The sequence below is a fragment of the Lactuca virosa genome, chromosome 5 (genome assembly GCF_052849685.1).
Source record: "Lactuca virosa cultivar CGN04683 chromosome 5, Lactuca_virosa_CGN04683_v6, whole genome shotgun sequence".
NCBI lineage: Eukaryota > Viridiplantae > Streptophyta > Magnoliopsida > Asterales > Asteraceae > Lactuca > Lactuca virosa.
The window spans coordinates 363,129,190-363,149,745 of NC_136430.1; the positions used below are offsets into that span (position 1 = coordinate 363,129,190).

Consider the following 20,556-nt stretch of genomic DNA (forward strand, 5'->3'; position numbering starts at 1 on the left):
GTTTTTTGTAGTGTAAAATGTTACTAAAATAGTGGGTATTTATAGTTGTAGTTGATAGGTTTTTAAATTGAATTTTTTTTTAATATATAACGGTAAGAATTTGGTCAAAATGACCGTTGCCAACTTTCCCCTTCTCCCATTGGATGTATTCTTCCATCTTCGGACTCACGACACAGCCAGAGCACCGAACCTAGGGGTGGTGTTCACTCATCTTGGGGAGTTCTACGTCAGCCTCTCACGCATCTTCGGTTTTCCACTCCAGACAACCTTACATTGACCACTGCCCGACACCTTGGCGTTAGGATGTGGCTTTTTATTTATTATTATTTTTTTTAATAAAATAAGAAAAAAATACCGGTGAATCATTTATAACATGGTTGTCAAAATCGCGATCCTGATTGTAGGATCGTACGATCCTACGATCTTAGGTATGGAAAACGATTCGGATCGTAAAATGATCGTATTTGGTGTAGGATCGCAGGTAGGATCGTAAAATCATAGGATCGAGATCCGATCCGATCCTACCTTCCCTTGATTTTTTTTTTTTTACCCTTTATCATTTTGTATTGTGACTTATGACTAGTATTTTAAAGTATTTATAACTTTTGAACGAAAAATTGAATGTTTGAAATATTTTTCATGATTAAAAATAATAAATTAAAATTAGATTTTTATTTTGTGGGATCTTAGGATCCCGATCCCGATCTTACGATCCCGATCTTGCAAACCTAAAAACGATCCTAGGTAGGATCCCGATCTTGACAACCTTGATTTATAAAAATATATTTCAATTTCCGTAGAAAAGAGTGAAGTAAAAGGTGTGAAAGTGAACTTTTTCAAAATCCGAAGAACAATAAAAAGAAAATGAAAAAGGTTTTTAAAAAGAATAAAAATAAAAAAGGGTAAAATCGAGGCGCATGCAAAGCCGTCATCATGGTGTTCTCTTTGTCCCACGAAAAACCCCCCATGCTTCTCTTTCCTTCTTTTTATGCCCCTCCTTTTTCATATATTTACCTCCAATGCCATCCGCCCAAACCACACAAACAATGTGTTTGTCATGAATCATGATATTGTGTGTATAAAGACGTTTCAATTTTCAATACAGAAACACTATCAACTTATCCAAAATCTAGTTTGTCATCTAAATATAAAAAATTAAATTAAATAAATTATAATTCCTCTTCTCGTAATGAATATTTGACATTTCTTACATTTTAAATAAAAATCTAGAAGATTCAAAGAGGTAAATATCATACATTATCAACCGGATCCTATTTCTTTTGTTATAATCCATAATTTACCTTTTTAACATAAAATAATCTAGTACATGATAGTTACTAATTTAGTTAAATCGGATTGAATCGAACACAACTATGAATGATTTAGTTAAATTTGATTGAGCAAGACACAACTCGGAATCTAACTAAATAAGAGGTATCTTAAAGGAGTGTGATCAAGTCAAAAACATCTAAATATGATATCAAAAGTTTAGAACTAATTTTTTTTCTCAAAATCAATAAAAATAAAAGAAATAGAAAACAGCTTCTTGCTTTTAGTTTGTAGTTGGAATTGTATTAAATTAAAAGAAATTGAAATGCAAATAGAGTTCAACTACATTTTTATATAAAACAAAAAAAGGGTAAAAGGGTAATTCAATGAAGATTCAAAATATATTCCCTGAGAAACAGAGGGATAGTAGTAGAGCAGTGAAAACAGCTAAAAGCAAAGCAACAAAAAGCACAATGAACTAACTACACACTCAACAACTACACATATCATATCCCTCGACAAGGTAAAACCACTCAAAAAATCCATCTGCTTTACTCTTCTTCTCTTTCTTTTCATTATTAGGGTTTCCAAAAAAACGAATCCTTGTCTTTCCCCATGTTTGATTCTCATATTAACTTTTCTCTTGCTTACCCTGAATAGAATCAAGAAAATCATCATGTTTCAGAGATTAGGGACGATTGGAGCCAGTTAATTGAATTCCACCGATGCATATTGCTGAGAGCTTTATTTTCTTGTTCTTTTATTGGGTTTCAAAAATTCAGAATCAGAAGCTCTAAACCGGGCTTTAATTTTCTTAAATCGAGAAGAAGTGGGTGTAAATCAGGAACATTTTATCCAGTTTTTTGTTAAGGGATTACGACTGAGTGATGATGGCGATGTCCTGCAAGGATGGTAAGGGTGCAATTATGGATAATGGGAAGTATGTTCGCTACACACCTGAGCAGGTTGAAGCCCTTGAAAGGCTCTATCATGAGTGCCCAAAACCCAGTTCTATTCGTCGTCAACAACTCATTCGTGAATGCCCTATTCTCTCCAACATTGAACCCAAACAGATCAAAGTTTGGTTCCAAAATCGAAGGTATGATTGTCCGCTTCCGAATCGATTTTTAAATGGTAGTGTGGGTTTAAATTTAACTTTGTGGTTGTTAATGATCTTTACAGATGCAGAGAGAAACAGAGGAAAGAGGCTTCCCGTCTTCAGTCTGTGAATCGGAAACTGACAGCTATGAACAAGCTTTTAATGGAGGAAAACGATCGGTTGCAGAAGCAAGTGTCGCACCTGGTATATGAAAACGGATGTTTTCGTCAACATACACAAAATGTGAGACTTTTTCCCTTACGAATTTGACTAAAACTCTTGAAATACACATAATCAAAATTTCTTGAATTGCAGACGACGACAGTTGCTACAAAAGACACTAGCTGTGAATCGGTGGTGTCAAGTGGTCAACAACGGCATTTAACCCCCCAGCATCCCCCACGGGATGCCAGCCCTGCTGGGTAAGCAGCTTCGTTTACTTCAATCTTGTAACAATGGCGGATCCCGTTTAATGTATAGTTTCGTTTTCCAGACTTTTGTCCATTGCAGAGGAAACTTTAACAGAGTTTCTTTCGAAGGCTACTGGAACCGCTGTTGAGTGGGTTCAGATGCCTGGAATGAAGGTACTCCAGATTCCCATTCCAACTCTTCAATCTACAATTCCATTACTCCAGCTGTCGCATTAACTAAATTCATTCCAATGTAGCCTGGTCCGGATTCCATTGGAATCGTTGCTATCTCTCATGGTTGCACCGGTGTGGCAGCACGAGCCTGCGGCCTGGTCGGTCTCGAACCAACAAGGGTAACAGATCTCACATTCTCACCACGTCTACATCAAATCCTTCTTATCTTTTTCCGATTTACAAGAATCTGAAAACATAAACTTCTTAAAATCGTTCTCTCAGGTTGCTGAAATCCTCAAGGATCGCACCTCTTGGTTTCGGGACTGCCGAGCTGTGGATGTCCTCGACGTGCTGCCCACCGCTAATGGTGGAACCATCGAACTTTTGTACATGCAGCTTTACGCCCCTACAACTTTGGCTACAGCGCGTGACTTCTGGTTGCTGCGGTATACGTCGGTTACTGAAGATGGGAGTCTAGTGGTTAGTGATTGACTCTGTTCATTAATGGTTTTCAATGGATTTTTGTTCGTTAAATTGTTGTTTTGATGGGTTTTTAGGTCTGTGAAAGATCGCTTACGAACACCCAAAACGGTCCAAGTATACCATGTGTGCCAAATTTTGTTCGGGCGGAGATGCTGCCTAGTGGCTACCTTATTAGGCCTTGTGAAGGTGGTGGCTCGATTATTCACATTGTTGATCATATGAATTTAGAGGTAAAGATTTTGATGATGAATTTTATTGGGTAGGACTATTTTTTTTGTCATATTGATCTTGAATTACTGTTCTTGAACTGATAAATAGCCATGGAGTGTACCTGAAGTTTTGCGCCCTTTGTACGAATCACCAACCGTTCTTGCTCAAAAAACGACGATGATGGTAACATTCGTTGATAATTCTTTGTTTAGAAATCTTTTTATCTTTAATGGGAGGAATTTGAAGGTTTAATTCTTGTAAAACAGGCGTTACGCCAATTGAGGCAAATAGCTCAGGAGGTTTCTCAGGCGAGTACCCCTAACTGGGGACGAAGACCTGCGGCGTTAAGATCACTTAGCCAGAGATTGAGCAGGTTGCTAAAAATAAAATAGTTTAAGGGGCTAAATCGGTAAAATGATGAAAGCATGAGTGCTTAATTTGACATTTTGTTGATTTGTAGGGGGTTCAACGAAGCGGTTAATGGGTTTACCGATGAGGGGTGGTCGTTAATGGGTAACGATGGAAGTGACGACGTTACAATCCTCGTTAACTCTTCCCCTGAAAAACTCATGGGATTGAATCTTTCCTTTTCAAACGGATACCCATCCGTTAACACCGCCATCTTATGCGCAAAAGCCTCCATGCTTCTACAGGTCATTGTCAACCATCGAAAACACAAATATTTATATTTTCAAACGTAAAATTTTTAACCTTTTTAAAAATTTTCATTCTTCCAGAATGTTCCGCCGGCACTCCTGCTTAGGTTCTTGAGGGAACACCGTTCAGAATGGGCCGACAACAATGTCGATGCTTACGCTGCTTCAGCCGTCAAACTTGGCCCGTGTAGCTTACCCGGGTCGACCCGACTCGGTAGTTTTGGCGGTCAAGTTATTCTCCCGCTTGCTCATACAATCGAACATGAAGAGGCAAGTCGATCCATTTCTTCTAGTTCATGACTCCATGTTAATTTTCGTGTAAAATTTTAAATAAAATGTCGGATTTGTTTATGTTGTAGTATAGCTTTTGGAGGTGATCAAATTGGAGGGCGTTGGTAATTGCCCCGAAGATGCATTAATGGCAAGAGACATGTTCCTCCTTCAAGTACGATTCATTAATTCACACATACTTTATATCATTTTTTAATATTATTAGCGTTTTGTTGTTATTAATTTGTTGTAATTGTGATTAGTTATGTAGCGGAATGGACGAGAACGCGGTCGGGATGTGCTCGGAACTCGTTTTTGCTCCAATCGATGCTTCTTTTGCTGACGATGCACCTCTTTTGGCTTCCGGTTTTCGCATTATTCCTCTGGATTCTGGCAAGGTTAATAAAGTTATATTTTTTGTCTCATTGACATCAGTCTCAGTTGACTCATATCCTGTCATGCCATGTTTCGTAAACTAACCTCAATATGTTTGTTTACAGGAGGCTTCGAGTCCTAACCGTACACTTGATCTTGCATCGGCTCTTGAAGTGAAAGGCACCGGGAACAAACTTTCCGGCGACCGGAATGTCGGTGGTGGTGGCGGGAGTGCTCGGTCGGTGATGACGATAGCTTTTGAGTTTGCATTCGAGAGTCACATGCAAGAAAGTGTGGCGGCAATGGCCCGCCAGTATGTCCGGAGTATTATATCATCGGTTCAACGCGTTGCATCGGCTTTATCACCTTCTCATTTGAATCCAAATGGAGGTGGTATTCAGTCAACATTAGGGAACCCTGAAGCACATACTTTGGCACGTTGGATTTCACATAGTTACAGGGGTTACTTGGCTGTAGAGCTGTTTAAAACAGTGGGTGAAGGAAGTGAATCGATTCTTAAATCTCTTTGGCACCACTCGGATGCAATCGTTTGCTGCTCTATGAAGGTTAATTATGATTTTGTGAAAACCTAAAATTATCTGTTTTCTTAGTTCCCATTGTTTGATATTTGACTAATATAAGATTATATTAAAATGCAGGCGTTACCAGTATTTACATTTGCAAACCAGGCTGGACTTGACATGCTTGAGACAACACTTGTTGCACTACAAGACATAAGTTTGGAGAAAATTCTTGATGAACATGGAAGAAAGGGTTTATGTGCAGAGTTTCCACAAATAATGCAGCAGGGTTTTGCGTGTCTTCAAGGTGGGATCTGTGTATCCAGCATGGGGAGACCTGTTTCTTATGAGAGAGCTGTGGCATGGAAGGTGCTGAATGATGATGATAATGCTCATTGCATCTGCTTCATGTTCATCAACTGGTCCTTTGTTTGAATCTAGAATCTAAATCATATGATATGCTAGTTTTTTTTTTAATCTTTTGTTGGAAGTAAAAAGATGGTTAAATTATGCGGGAACTTGTGTTTTTTAACTTTGAATGTTTATGGACTTGTTATTTATCTTGTCCTTTTTTCTTCGTTTCTTCCTCCTGATGGGAGTCCTTGGGCTGTTTGGACCGGTGTGAGATGTTCTTGATGAAGCTGGTCCGGGCTTGTGTCAATAGACTTTGGTCTTTGCTGGGCTGAAACTAGCTTTTTAAAAAATATTTCTTTTTGAAATAGCCGTTAGAAAATGAGGATTATAAACACGTACACTATATGTAAAAGGACCATTTTTTTTTCAAACAAAGCTCACAGTTAAATATAAAAACATACAAGGTAATTGAGTTGCATGTCGATGGACGAAAGAAACACATATATATGCCCCATAATTTATGGGAGAACAAGCCAACACATAGAGCACGTATACCGTAGACTATCGTCTAACAAGCGATTCCCTAAAAAAAATACCCCATATCTATGAGATATTGTGCGCTGCGTGCCATGTGGATGAAAAAATTATTTGAGGATGAGTAGACAACTATTCCGACAAGGAAATTTATGAATTCTTTCGATTAAGATGAAAAAAATGCAAGAGATGATTAGATACTTTTTGTGAATGTGTCATCAACCTTTACGGTAATTTTTTTTTGTGGTAACCTTGTATAGTGATATTGACCTCAACGTTCTTCTATCAATATTTACTTTTGGCTTGCGTTTTTTGGTGTTGCCGGTTCCAACATTGACACATATTCAAACCCGTCATGAGAGGTGATCCAATAAAAATAAGGGACGTAACATATGCTTGTATCATATTATATAATATGTTTGTTTGGATCGAATTTCCATCACGAAGCGCTCGTTTGAAGTTTATGAATAAGGGGTAAAGGGTATGTTCAAAGATATAGGGTCACTTTTAAATTGTTTAACTCATGGATGGGCTTGAAAGGGTTCGATGACTTAGTACGGTTGAGGGTCTGAGAATAAATTATGATTTTAAGAACAAATTGAAAATCTTAAAGTCAAAATTTTAGAATGTATACTCTTATTACAAGGCTCGAATTGGTGAAGAAAAGAACGACCTTTTGAGGAAATTGAAGGTCATTAATCGTAGTATTGATTTGGGGAATGTTACTAGTCATAATGTTAACGAATCATGTACGTTAATAAAGAAAATAAATGAAATTGAAAAACTTGACATGAGAATCAATTTGGTGATACCACTTCTATAAAATGGTAGAGAATGAAAAATGATGTGATAGATTGATGTGGCGTGATGGGGTGTGACCACACTCGATAGTCTAATAATGTTAATGAGTATACCCACCCTTCAGATTTTACATGCTACCTCATCTCCACGTCACCCCATTATACTCCTCCTCTTACTTTACCTTTCACCTACGAAATGGTCACCCGTCAACAATACTTTAGGCTCTTGTATTGTGCAAGTGGAAAAACAAAAGAGGGAGGAAAAGTAAGGTGAAGCAGTGTGGTGGAATCTGGCCGTAAGGGAGCATTTTTGTGCAGTGAAAAAAGGAGGGGCGGTGTTCACTGCAGGTGCCCGCAAGCCACCTCAGCTCAATGCACCATGCGGTGGATGTACACCCATTAGTCTAATAGTAAATTATGAAATTGTCTATGATTAAAAAATAAATATATTAAATCGTTGCTATAAAATAGTTGTGTAAAAGATCAAAACACTTACAATCAAATAAAAAAGAAATATAAGGAACTTTACACTCAAATAAAGACTCAAAGATTGTAACTTAATTACAAAAAAGTTTGTAAAATAAGACCAAAATGAGAAACAACAAAGTTTGGTGGCCAAGTGAAATTGTCTTCTTCTCCATGGGTGGTGGTGGGTTGTAAAGAAAAGCCATTGAAATATAATCCTCTTTCCCTTTAAAGACGGGCCTCCCCATTACATGTTTATATTTCCCCTCGCTCAATCTCTGCAATAATCAACATTTAGAAGAAAAAATAAAACGAATAATTTTATTAAGTTATACGTTGAGTTGTAGTAGTATAAATAAGTAAACTTATTCAAATTCGAACATGGTAAAATCTATCAAGTTTGGTATGAATATAATATGTGGCTTATGTGCACGAAAGAGATTATCAGTAGTTAATAACTTCATATAGTTGAACGAGAGTTTATAAAACTGAACTTGTTGACTTCATATTAAAGTTTTTGAATCCTATGTACATTTTAATGCATATAAGTTTTGTAGGTGTCCCGGGTTAATTATAAGAAGACAAAATTGCAAAAATGTCCCTGTGGTATGTATTTTTTTGGGGTTTTAGTCCAAACCACGACTTTTTTGGATTGGTGGTCATTTTGAGCTAGTTTTGTTGCGTTTTTGGTCCCTCGGTAAACTGAAATGACTTTAATACCCTTGAGGTATTTATTTTCTATTTTTAAAATATGTTTTTAAATGTTTAATATTATTTATTCATTTTAATAATTAAAAATTAAGAGGACCCATCTCTCTCTCTCTCTCTCTCTCTCTCTCTCTCTCTCTCTCTCTCTCTCTCTCTCTCTCCAGAAAAAGAAACACACCCAATTCCCCTAACCCCGATCTTCTTTCTTCTTCCACCTTCGTCCTTTTCTATTTTTCTTTTAACATACCTTGTTTCAACAAAAAGAAAATCAAGATTGATGATTGTTTATCAGACTCATTCCCACCTCTCTATTAATTTCTGGGTTTTAATTTCTTGGTGGGTGTTTGGCTTCTGAGAAATATTGGTTGTGTTTTTCTGAATGTTTTTGTGTGTACCTACATCTGTGTATTTGTTCTCCGATTTGGCCCTCTCATCCCCGATTTCGTTCCAGGTACATTGGATGGACTTTAATTTGTTGGTTTGAAGTTGTTTTTATATATAATGTTGTTTATTGGAAAATCTTGGTAGTGATTCCAACAACTGTCAAATGGTGGAGCTTGTGAAAGACCTAAGAGCCGACACAAAAGAAGGAGGTGGCGGCTACTGTGATTTACCTCAGTGGAAAGAAGGAAGGCGGTCGAAGCATTGGGTCACAACAGGGGGAGGGCGGAGTGGGCTGAGAACAATGGTGGCAGCCGATGGTGCTTGCTCCGACGACTCTCGCTGCTTTTGTTTATTTCTTCCGGCGAGGTTGATGTGTGAGAGACGAGGGGAGGAAGGAGTAAGGATCGGGGATGTTTGGAGGATGTTTGGGGCTACTCTACTAAAAAAAATAAACATGGTGGTGGTGGGTTTTTACCATGGCAGCAGGGAGTGGCGGAGGGAGCTGCTCCGGTGGTTATGAAGCACAAGGGGGAGGGCAGTCAATGGTTTAGCACAATGACTAGGGTCTCATCAGATCTCGACATCACAAACCCTCTGCAACTAGTATCATTATGAAGCTTAAAGAACGAATGGAAGCAAAGGAGTGCCAATGACATTGCAGGTGGGTGAATCCATTATTGTTGATTTCCAGATCAATTCCAAGGAGTATATTTAAGTATGTATGTGTTTGTATGTGGAGTTCTTGATCAAAAACAAACCCCAAAATGTTTCAAGGGCGTGGTTTTGATTTTTGAAGAAGATGAAGTGTTAAAGAAGATGATGATCATGGTGTTCTGATGGATTATCTTCATAGAAGAGAGAGAGAGAGAGAGAGAGAGAGAGAAGGTGGGCCTCTTCTTATTTTTTTAATTATTAAAATAAATAAATTAATATTAGATTTAAAAAGAAATGAAAGAAAAATGAAAAATAAATACCCCAATGGCATTACAGTCATTTTACTATTCGGAGGGACCAAAAACACAACAAAACTAGCTCAAAAGGACCACCGATCCAAAAAAGTCATGGTTTGGACTAAAACCTAAAAAAATGCATACCACATGGACCATTTTTGCAATTTTGTCTTATAAGAATGGCAACCATTTGTTTTTTTTTGTTAAAATTCTTATTTGGTTTCAGAATTTTAAAAATAACAAACAAAAAGCTAGAACTTTGTAAAAATAAAGTTGGTTGCTATATTTTAAAACTTAAACATTTTCTTGATCACTTTTAAATTTTAATGATTAAATTAGAATTTGGTTGATTTTTTTATGATTATTTGCATTTAACCGGTTCATACTAAGGGCATCCACAATGCATTGAACTTCATAGAGCTCAATGGATTGCCACATCATTTTTTTTTACATTCCATGCAACTCTATCAATTTTTTCCTACAGTGCATTGAACTCTACAAAGTTCAATAGAAAGTTAGAAAAATTAATTTATAGTGTATATATAAAACTTTTTTTTCCATTGAAGAGTTCAATGACCATTGAACTTCAAATCTATTGAATGCCAATGTGACATCTCATTATGATAGAGTTTCATCCATTGAATGACAAGTACATTTGCCACCTCATTCAACCCTCCTAACCCTCCTATTAAACTCACCATTGTGGATGCTCTAACCACGTTTGTTATATCAAACAATTATGAATCCAAGATTTTCGAACAATCTTTGAACTAGTATAATTAATTTTTCTAGTGATGCACTATCATATCAAATAGTTAGTTTTAATTGTGAGTAAATTGCTATTTTGGTTCCTATGGTTGAAACGATCTGCATTTTTAATTCACGTTTTGAAAATTGATGTCAATAACTACTGTGGTTGCAAAATTCATCAAGATTAGTCCCTTTGCTAGTTACCATCAATGCCTTAAGTATGTGTAAAATAATGAAAATGTCCATCTTTTTGTCCTTTTTTCTTGTTATATTTATTTTCTTTCAAAGATTAAATAAATGGTCCCCACCTACCCTACCCTACCCAATGTTGAAATTGTCAGTGGCACACAAGGCTCCAACTGTAACATCTTGTTCTTCCAGGTATTTACCCTTTCTCCCCTTAGTATATGATTATTTGCAAAGTGGCCCTTTATGACATTTTTGTATTTTGGGGGCAACATGGGTAAACTGGGCGTACCTGGTCTCGTGCGAGTACGCTGAGCATACACTAGTACACATGGCATACCTGGCTTGGACTAAACCCTGATATTTAGGGTTTGTGCACTATTTAAACACCCTTATAGCCCCAAAACCCTTCCTCTTATCAACCTCCAACCCTCATATCGACCCCGTTGCAAACCCCAACCCATTTTGACCATTTTTGAGCTTTTGAGTGAGTTGTGGGCATTCTTGTTTGTGAAGGAAGATCATCAAAAAAGTGGTTTTGCTCTCAAGTCCTTGGATCCAACATTTTCTCTTCATTGTGCACCATTTTGAGGTATAAAGATCCAACCTTGACTCATGTTTCTCTAGATCTTGGTTAAGCTTAGATTTTATCCCTTTTGTCCCAAAACCTAGGTCTTTGTGAGTATGAGGTACTCCAAAGCCTTTTAGCTCGAACCTCACGCTCTATCACGCACGGAAAAGAAGCTGACTCAAAGAAATCGGTCACAAAGCTTATTTTTTCGGGTCAAGAAGCTCTTGTCCTTTCAGACATTTTAGGGTATTTTAAGTCATAAAAATGCAAGCTTGGATCTTGGTTTGTCCCCATGCAAGAATTATGGTGTAGCAAATGATTGAATAAGTTAGGTTTTTAGTGTTGGGCTCTTTGTAGCCATGAAAAGGCATAAAGATTGCAACTTTATGGCCATAGAGGTTTTAATAAGCTCAGATCTGAAGTTTGGACGTAAGGTCTTAAGGCATTAAGACCTTAATGGGAGTTTTGTCCTAGGGTGTGTACGTCGGGCGTAAAATCATGGACGCTGCGCGTAATGCACCGTGACCCCGATTCCCTTTTGCATCAGTTATTGTACGCGAGGCGTACAAGGTGGTACGAGCGGCGTATGGCCCAATTCCAACGTTTAGGCCATTATTTTGGGTCTTGGACCATTAGGTGTTGGGCTTTTCAGGTTTGGCCGAATGGGAAGGGCAAAATGACCTTTTTGCCCCTAATTAGGATATTGGGATTTTTGGGTTAAAAACCCCGGATGATTGATTAGGGTTAATTTTGGGATTTAATTAGTGTGAGGAGTCGTGTTAGCTGCAGCTCGAGTGTGTGTCTCGGTTATCTTCTTTTGGAGGTGAGTATCCTCACTAGATCTATGGGTCGAAGGCACCAATGCATGCCCATTACTTTGTTGTGTAGAATGTTAATTGTCTCTATGATACTGCATGAAAGACCAGGATCTGGCCCTGGAAATCGTATGAAAGACCAGGATCTGGCCCCTGACAATTGTATGAAATACTAGGATCAGGCCCCTGATATTTGTATGAAAGACCAGGATTTGGCCCTCAACATTGCAAGGAAAGACCATGATTTGGCCCATGGCAGAAAGTCACTGTAAGACTATGATTCGGCCCATAACATTCGTTATCTTGTGTGTGGTATATGGTACTTTGGGGAACTCACTAAGCTTTGTGTTTACAGTTTTGTTTATGGTTTCAGGTACTTCTGGTTCGAAAGGGAAGGGCCCGTCGTGATGGCACAACATCCTCCCCTTATGATTTCAGCATTCCGAATAATTGCACTCTAATGTTTTGAATATTATAATTGGGTGTTTGATTTTGAACAATTTATGAATAAATTGATAAACTTCCAAATGAAAATTTTTATCACTGTTTTTGGGACGTTACACCAACACTATCGTTCAACCCCACCATTGATCTCGTCGGTGACACCCGAGGCTCCAGCACTACCACCACTTAACTGTCGACCACCACCACTGGACACTTCATCCATCACCATCACATTCAAATCCTAGTTGCACCAAATAGCTTCATACACCCTTCGTCTCTAGTAAGTCACCACCACCACCATAGTCAATAGCGGAGCTAGTAAGGGGCAGTCAGATGTTGTGCCCCCTCCAATTATTTTAACCATTTGGTAGTGGTATGATGCATAATGCATGCGACGATTAAGTTGATAGCCCATTTGTAACATCTTTATTTCATGTAGTTACACTTTTGACCCTTATTACGTGATTTGTTTGCAAAAAGGGTCCCATGTGACTTTATCATAAAATCGCGTGGGCTGATGGCATATGTTGGGCGTACGTTTACTACGCTGGGCGTACGTGGGTGAAGGCCAAACCATAATTTTTAGGGTTTGGACCCTATTTAAACATCCTTAAATCATTTATACCTCTTCATTCATCAACCTCCACCTCCATATTCGACCCTAGCTAACCCTGATCCATTTTAAGCATCCTTGAGCCATTAGTGTGTGTTTTGGTGTTCTTAGAAGAAGGAAAAGGAAAAGAGAACATCTTGGGAGCTTGGGGCAACCTTGGATCTGGAAGTTTGCACACTCCTCCATCTCCAAAATGTATAAAGTTTATACATTGATGCTTATTTGGTTATATCTAGCTTGTATGATGTTATTATGTGCTTTTGTCCCCAAACAATGATGTTCTTGAGTATGGCATGCTCTACACCAAATGGATTGTCTTTTCAGATGTTTTGGAGTGTCTAAGGTCATAAAAATGCAATCTCGGTCATTAGTTTCCTTCCATGCATGGGTTATAATGTCTTAATGAGTTAAAAAGTTAGGGTTTCTAGTATTGGGCACTTCCTAGCCATGAAAAGTCATAAAGTTTGAAATTTTATGACTTAAGATGTTATTTTGGGACTAGATCTGCTTTTAGATGAATGTACTTAATGGAATAAGCCCTTAAACGGAAGAATGCATTCAGCAAACGTACGTTGGGCGTACATTGGCGTACGCCGCGCGTACACGGTGGGAGCCCCGATCCTGGATCTTGGGTACGCTAAGCGTACAAGCTGAGTACACTGAGTGTACTCAGCTGAGTCAAATCTGTTGTCTTTTTGACTTTTGACTTTGACCAAGTTTGATCGAGGGGTATCTTGGATATTTTGAATTTTAGTCGAGTCTGGTCATTTTTTCAATGTATAGGTGACCGGTAGAGCTGATATTTAGAACAATTTCCTGTTCAACTATCTTTTCAGACTAGGGATGGCAAAAAAGCCCGAACCCGACGGGGAAACCCGAAACCCGATCATTTTGGGTCGGGTAACGGGTCGTTATTTAGTTTTTTATCGGGTTCGGGGCAGGGAGTGGGTTCTCCTCGCCCCGACCCGCCCCGCCCCGATTATATATATATATATATATATATATATATATATATATATATATATATATATATATATACACACACACACACACGATCCTTTTGATGTTAATTGCACGCATTCAAAGATAAAATACTTACTGTGGACAATCTTTTTAGTGTTTAAAAATTTGGTGTGAATGATCATTTTTTATGTTTTGACATATTACACTAAACTTAAATCAAATAATCTTTTTAGTTATTAACAATTATTTATGTTTTGACGTATTATACTAAACATAAATAAAATAATTTTTAATATAACGTCCGGTTTATTTTATTAAAGTGATGCATCATATTTTTAATTTAAAAGGGAGGTTAGAACATGTGTTTTTTATAAGACATCAGGGTACCCTAAAACGGAATAAAGATTTTGTTATGAATTGTTATAAACCCGATAAGATACCCGAAACCCGACGGGAAAACCCGAAACCCAATGGGCGCCCCGATAAGATACCCAAAAATTATCGGGGCGGGTTTGGGAAACCATGACCCGCCCCGAACCCGCCCCGTTGCCATTCCTATTTCAGACTGAGAGGTGAGTTTTCCCCACTGTACTCGTGGGTCGCAGACACCAATGCCGATCCACTGGGTTATGTATCCTAGTTTAGAGGATGTTGTTATGTTGTATTGATCTGTTAGAACTGAGTCCTAGTATATAGGATGTTGTTATGTAATAGTGATCTGTAGATCTGCCTGTTAGTCTGTTGACTGGTTATATGATTATCTGTTTACTGAAGATATGTTATCTGTTATGTATATGTTGATATAGTGTGGTTGGGTTGAGGTGATGCTGCCTTGTGCGAGTGCCAATAAACCTGGGAGCAAGCCAGACATAAGCTGTAGGCTCGAGAGGCAAGCCAAAATTATGTTGTGGGTTCGGGAGTAAGCCAGACATGAGTTGTGGGCCGAAAGGCAAGCCAGACTCCTGCTGTGGACTCAGGGGTAATCCAGTCTGTTAGTTGTGGACCCAATATGCATGATGTTATATGTTTGTGTGGTGGTACTTTGGAGGAACTCACTAAGCTTTGGCTTATAGTTCCATTTTATTGTTTCAGGTACTACATGACGATCGTGTGAAAGCAAAGACGTGATCGTGCACATCCTCTTAGTTTTATGATATTTGATTTCTGGGATACTATTATTTGATTATTACTCTTGGAAACAATGTTTTGCAAACAATTATGGTATTTGGATTGGTTTTGAAAAATTAAAAATTTTACTCTGATTTTTGGGATGTTACACGATTTAAGTAAACTAAAATCCAAAGCCCCCTCCATCTTATTTTAATTTTTGAAATTTAGTACCTCTTTTAATTAAATGTGGGAATTTTGTTGAAATTAAGAAGGTGTTGCCATTGCTACAATACATCATGATTTCATTTGCAAATTAGTAACATGTAACATTTAGTTCTTATAACATATTTATTTTTTATACTTTATAATTAATAATTTTATTATGATTGGTAATTTAATTTTACATAATGATAAGGTAAATCCTGAGCAAATATAGAACCATCATTTTTTTTCAAATGAAAAGAAGATGTCCATGAACCATAATAGCATCGTGTTAGTAATAATATTAGGGAAGATGTTTATCATACATGACAACAACCTTAAAAGAAAAGTAATATTGAAAAACCAATTGATGTTTGCACCTAAAAATGATATGTCAAATCTAGCAGAGGTAAACTTAGACTCTTTAATATGTATTCCTAGAGACGACCTTTAATCATCAACTATCTATATAACCAAAAAAAAAATTTATTTTATTACAATGTAAGTTCCCTTTATCTTAAAATTCTTGCTAGGCCCCTGACCACAATCCCGAAAAAAAACCCTTGGTTCTACGTGGTGGTTGTGGGAGATGCGGTGAACTAGAGCGAAATAGTCTCAAGAAAAACTTATCCCTTCCCCTCATCTTCTTTGTCTCCGACGTCGATATAAATCGTAAGCAGTGGTGGTGTGGGATAGACATTCAAATTCGCTCCGACCCGTTGGGAAACCTGTATCACTCGTCTCCATCAGGTATAGGTATTCTCCGCCAAAACCAGGTCTGGGATCCCCGTAAATAAAAAATAGGCATGGGGTCGATGCCGGGTATCATATTCCCCAATCCACCCCGTTCACATATGTAAGTGTGTGTGTGTGTGTGTATATATATATATATATATATATGTATGTAACTGATGTTCTTACTACATTTTGTTTCATTTTTTATATCATTAATTATCTTAAATAATGTCTTTCAAATTTTTTTATTTATTATTATTATTATTATTATTATTATTATTATTATTTTTTTTTTTTTTTTTTTTTTGTGATTGTGCATGTAGTACCCCAATATACACATAGGGTCATACATGTATATATTATGTTTGTAACACCAGTTTTCCATAATGGATCAACTAAAGACTTAATGGGATAAAATATGAAGTTTGTGGGAAAAACCCTATGCCACGACGTGGTGCATGGATGACCACGAAGTAGCATAGCTTTTATGGATCACATATTCTGGTGAGCACCACGACGTGGCAAGAGGGTTGCTACGATGTGGTGGCTGCTGCAACCTAAGCCCATGAATTTTTAGGGTTTTTCCCATATTTAAGGACCTTAACTTTAGGGTTAGGTCATTATATTCAGCCTCCACCTTCCTATCTCGAAACCTTAGCCCCATTGTGTGTTCTTGAGGTGTTTTGGCCGCTTGAAGGTTCATTCCTCATTGTTTTGGCGTGGAGCTTGAAGATCAAGTTGCTTGCAAAGTGTTTTGGTGAAGAGATCAAGTGTAGATCTAGCAAAGTGACTTCATTTCTGGACCATTGTGAGTATATAGCTTCAACCTTGGCTTCTAGTTTGTTAGATCTAGCTTTTGGTCCATTTTTATACTTTTGGTCCCTTTTTGGTGGTGTGCATAGAGTTTAGATGACTCTAACCCCTTCTAAGGACTAAGGATTGTGTTATGGACATTTTCTTGATGGAAAGTTGGCAGCTTGACCTTTTCCTTGGATCTATGCATGTTTGGTGTAGGATTTATGCTGTTTTGGACTTAGGGTTTAAGATCTTACTTCATGATGAGGTCTTATTGGATAAAGTTGGAAACCTTATCCATTAAGTCAATGAGAAGAAGTAGATATGAAGTTTTGAGTCTTGGTCTGAAAGGATTAAATGCTTAATAAAGATTTTGACTCCCGACCAGAAACCACGACGTGACCAAGAGCCTGCCACGACGTGACCAAGAGCCTGCCACGACGTGGTGGTCTCTTGCATGTCGACTGTTTTGTCTGGACATGCCCATAACGTGGCCAAGAGGTCTCCACATCGTGGTGGCCGATGACTCGGTTAACAGTTGACTTTTGTTGACCGTTGACTGTTGACAAGTTTGACTTGGGGTCAAACTTGGAGGATTTGGATTGTGATTGAGGATTTATCTCTTTTGGTGTTAGTCAGTTTGTGGGATTGAGCAGTACAAGGCGTAAGAGTGTTGTTGTGCTTCTCCGATTCTTCCGTTCATATGGGTTTCTCACTATGCTACGTTCCCATTATATATCCTTTATATGGTCGGATAGAGGTACTATTAAAGTACAAGTATGCTAGTTGATTACGTTAACTCGTTGTTATGCTTGTGGAATTAGGACACTTGGTGTCACGTTATGCTAGACTGATAGAGTCTTGTTTGAGGTTTATTTGATACTGCTAGGTGTCATGATTGGTTAGAGTATTGATAGTATTGATTGGTTGTTGAATATTTACCCAAAGAGATTGTATGCAGTATGGTTGGACAACCTGAGAACTCTTGGTCTAATGCCCGACTGTATGGTTCTTGTCTGATTTATTGCTTTTGGGTGGATCATCTGTTCAAATGTCTATCTAATTTCGACTATGTATGGCTTAGGAATTATATGGAAGACCAGGATTTGGCCCCTAACAATAATACGGAAGATCAACATGTAGCTCCTGGCAAGGGAGTTTGGGTTGGGCCCGTTTACTCCTTGGACGGGGCCCGTTACGTATGGTTGGGCGTGGCCCGTTACATATGTTGGGCGGGGCCCGTTATGTATGTTTGGGCGGGGCCCGTTATGGGAGTTAGGTTGGGCCTGTGAACTCTTGGGCTTGGCTCGTTACGTATGGTATATGTATGTGGATAGGAGTTTTGGTTGCTCGATGTTAGAGTCGAGGATTATATGTGGATGCATTGTATGTATAGTAGAATATGTGGTATATTGGGGAACTCACTAAGATTTATGTTTACAGTTGTCGATTAAACATTTTGCAAGTTGTTCGTGAGAAGAGCTCGACAAGGCTGTACACTTGCATCAAAAATATTCGTTTCCGCATTTTTGTATCCTTAATTTTGATAATGTATGATTTTCAATCAATCAAATTTTATTTAATGGTTTTTGAAGTAAAGGTTTAATTGGTTAATCTATTTTAAAAATAAAAATCTCTTTATAATTTTTGGGACGTTACAATGTTTCTATTATGATTTTATATTTGGTATTAAAACAAGAAGAAATGAAGAATTTTAATCAAACATTTGAATATAATGATGTTGTTGAGTTATATAATGATATTAATCCCAGTGAATATTTTAGACGGTTAGAATTTTTAGAATTCACATTTATTTTTCAATTAGTTAATGCATTATGTATTAAGATTTTTTTTTTAATTAAATGTCTCTACCATAAGTTTTATCCATGGGCTTTGTATTGACCAACGATGTTTCCAATTTCCTAAGGGGCGGGGATTTGATTCCTCACAACGGTTGAGGATGGGGACTTAGGGATGGGGATGGCCAACCTCTCTCCATCCCAGTTCCGTTTCCATCATTAGAAGGAGAGGCGACACATATTTAGTGATGATAGGAGGAGAATGATAGCGGTGGAGGTTAAGCCGTTGTGGGAGAAGTAGAGAGGCGACGACAAGAGGTGAAGGCGATCGCCGAAGATGCGGGTGGGCACAAGTCTGTTTTTAAGCGGGAAAGAGGAACGAGACATTCTAGAGTACAAATTTAGCTCTTTAGTTTATAGCTTTTCTTAATTTGGTTCGAGCACAAGCTGGTCATTTTACACATGCTCAACCGTGTAGCATTTTGGAACCATGAGGACTATTGAAATAATTTTTTCAAAAGTTTGACTAAAACAGAGTATTAGCGACAACAAGAATGTAATTTTAATTTTCAATATACAGTTATACACATTTAAAATGTGAAAATTTCTGATTTATTTATGAATACGTGATTTTGACTAGGGATCCCTTTTGATTATGTTGACTTATTGCTAAATTCTAATAAATAAAATATAGAAGTTTTGTGCGGAAGTTAACAAAAAGTATTTAAAGGTCATTATAATATGGTCAGTTTTACCTGCAACTGATCACCAATGGTGATGACCAATGCATCTTTCTCTGGGCGAAACGATACCCAACCTTTCTTCGAATAAACATGGAACTCGGAGGATCCATGGCATGCGTGAACGCATAGCGTGTGAGAGTGTTCGGATCCTCTAATCAGCATTCGGATCATGTCGTATCTCAAATTGTTCGTGTAGTGATCATCGTTTGTGATTCTATTGAGATCCTGATGGTGCCTATGGAAGTAGCAAATAATTCCAGCAATTTGTTTCTCGCTTGCATCATCATCGTCGGATTCTGATTTTAGTGGAGTGTTCTTGAGCAGAAATTTTAAGATAATTCCAGAGATCTTTTCGATTTCGGAAGTAAGGATCTCGAGGTTTCCGCTGTAAGTGTTTAATTTCTCGATTCATGTTTTTAATTTGAATGAATTGAGTTAGTGAAGAGATCATTACCTGAAATTTGAATATTGAAGAGGCAAAATTGCCTCCATTTCCGACTTTAACGCATCGTCTCTACACCATACGAATTCTTCACTTGCTTCCCTCTCTTCTCCATGAAACTCCTCGAAGCCATACATCCTGTCAGCAGATCTTGACATCACAGCCTTTTTCTCCGGTGATAATTCGAATATTCCTGCGCCATATTTGGCCACAGAACGAACAAGTTGATCGGAGATTCCATGGTTAACAAGCTCAAAGCAACCGGTTTGTCCAATCACATCAAAAATGTTGGTGATGTTATGATCTTCCAACGATTCCAATGTTTTGTAGTCTAGTTTAGGAAGTTTCTGGATCTTTAGCTTTTGACGAGGGGAGACGCGATCCGGTAGGACAAGATCAGGTACACGGAGCGAGTGGTGAAGAAATTCTGTGAGAATCTCATCGTTTGCGACTGAAGATCGGCGGCCAGAAGCTACCGGGGATGGCGGTGGAGCTCGGAATTCTATGGGCTTGTGCTGGAATTGGAATGATTCAGGCCAATTCGCCATCAAAGGTATTGTAAAAAGTCTGTAAATTTGATCAGATCAATCAAGTAGCAGCAGCAAAAGCTTGTAATATATTTGTTTGAAGCCTTTATTTTAAGAATTCTGGGACCTTTTTGACTGTAAAGAAACTTTAAGATGAAGCAGCAATGATGTCATTTACCACCTTTTCTTTTCCGGCGATC

At 37.9% G+C, this 20,556-nt stretch overlaps 2 protein-coding genes across 3 annotated transcripts; one reads left to right on the top strand and one right to left on the bottom strand.

Moving 5' to 3' along the window:
* The first annotated feature begins 1,706 nt into the window (after positions 1-1,706).
* LOC145116849 (homeobox-leucine zipper protein ATHB-15-like) lies at positions 1,707-6,030 on the top strand. Of its 2 annotated transcripts, XM_079053162.1 has the most exons (16): positions 1,707-1,792; positions 1,930-2,368; positions 2,452-2,611; positions 2,684-2,790; positions 2,862-2,952; positions 3,036-3,131; positions 3,235-3,432; positions 3,510-3,665; positions 3,754-3,828; positions 3,912-4,018; positions 4,106-4,298; positions 4,383-4,571; positions 4,666-4,746; positions 4,835-4,969; positions 5,072-5,512; positions 5,606-6,030. In XM_079053162.1, exons 2-16 carry the CDS (start codon positions 2,157-2,159, stop codon positions 5,900-5,902), a joined length of 2,538 nt encoding a protein of 845 aa, XP_078909288.1. In that variant the 5' UTR covers positions 1,707-1,792; positions 1,930-2,156; the 3' UTR covers positions 5,903-6,030. The 2 variants fall into 2 exon arrangements, with proteins under 2 accessions (XP_078909288.1, XP_078909287.1); XM_079053161.1 differs by lacking the exon at positions 1,707-1,792 and having other exon boundaries at positions 1,799-2,368.
* Positions 6,031-7,616: 1,586 nt separating this feature from the next.
* On the bottom strand, positions 7,617-20,446 carry LOC145110859 (1-aminocyclopropane-1-carboxylate oxidase 1-like). Its single transcript, XM_079047175.1, has 3 exons — positions 19,842-20,446; positions 19,400-19,772; positions 7,617-7,898 (listed from the first exon to the last, which is right to left on the bottom strand). The coding sequence occupies exons 1-3, from the start codon at positions 20,375-20,377 to the stop codon at positions 7,713-7,715; spliced, it is 1,095 nt and encodes a 364-aa protein (XP_078903301.1). The 5' UTR covers positions 20,378-20,446; the 3' UTR covers positions 7,617-7,712.
* Between the last annotated feature and the right edge of the window lie 110 nt (positions 20,447-20,556).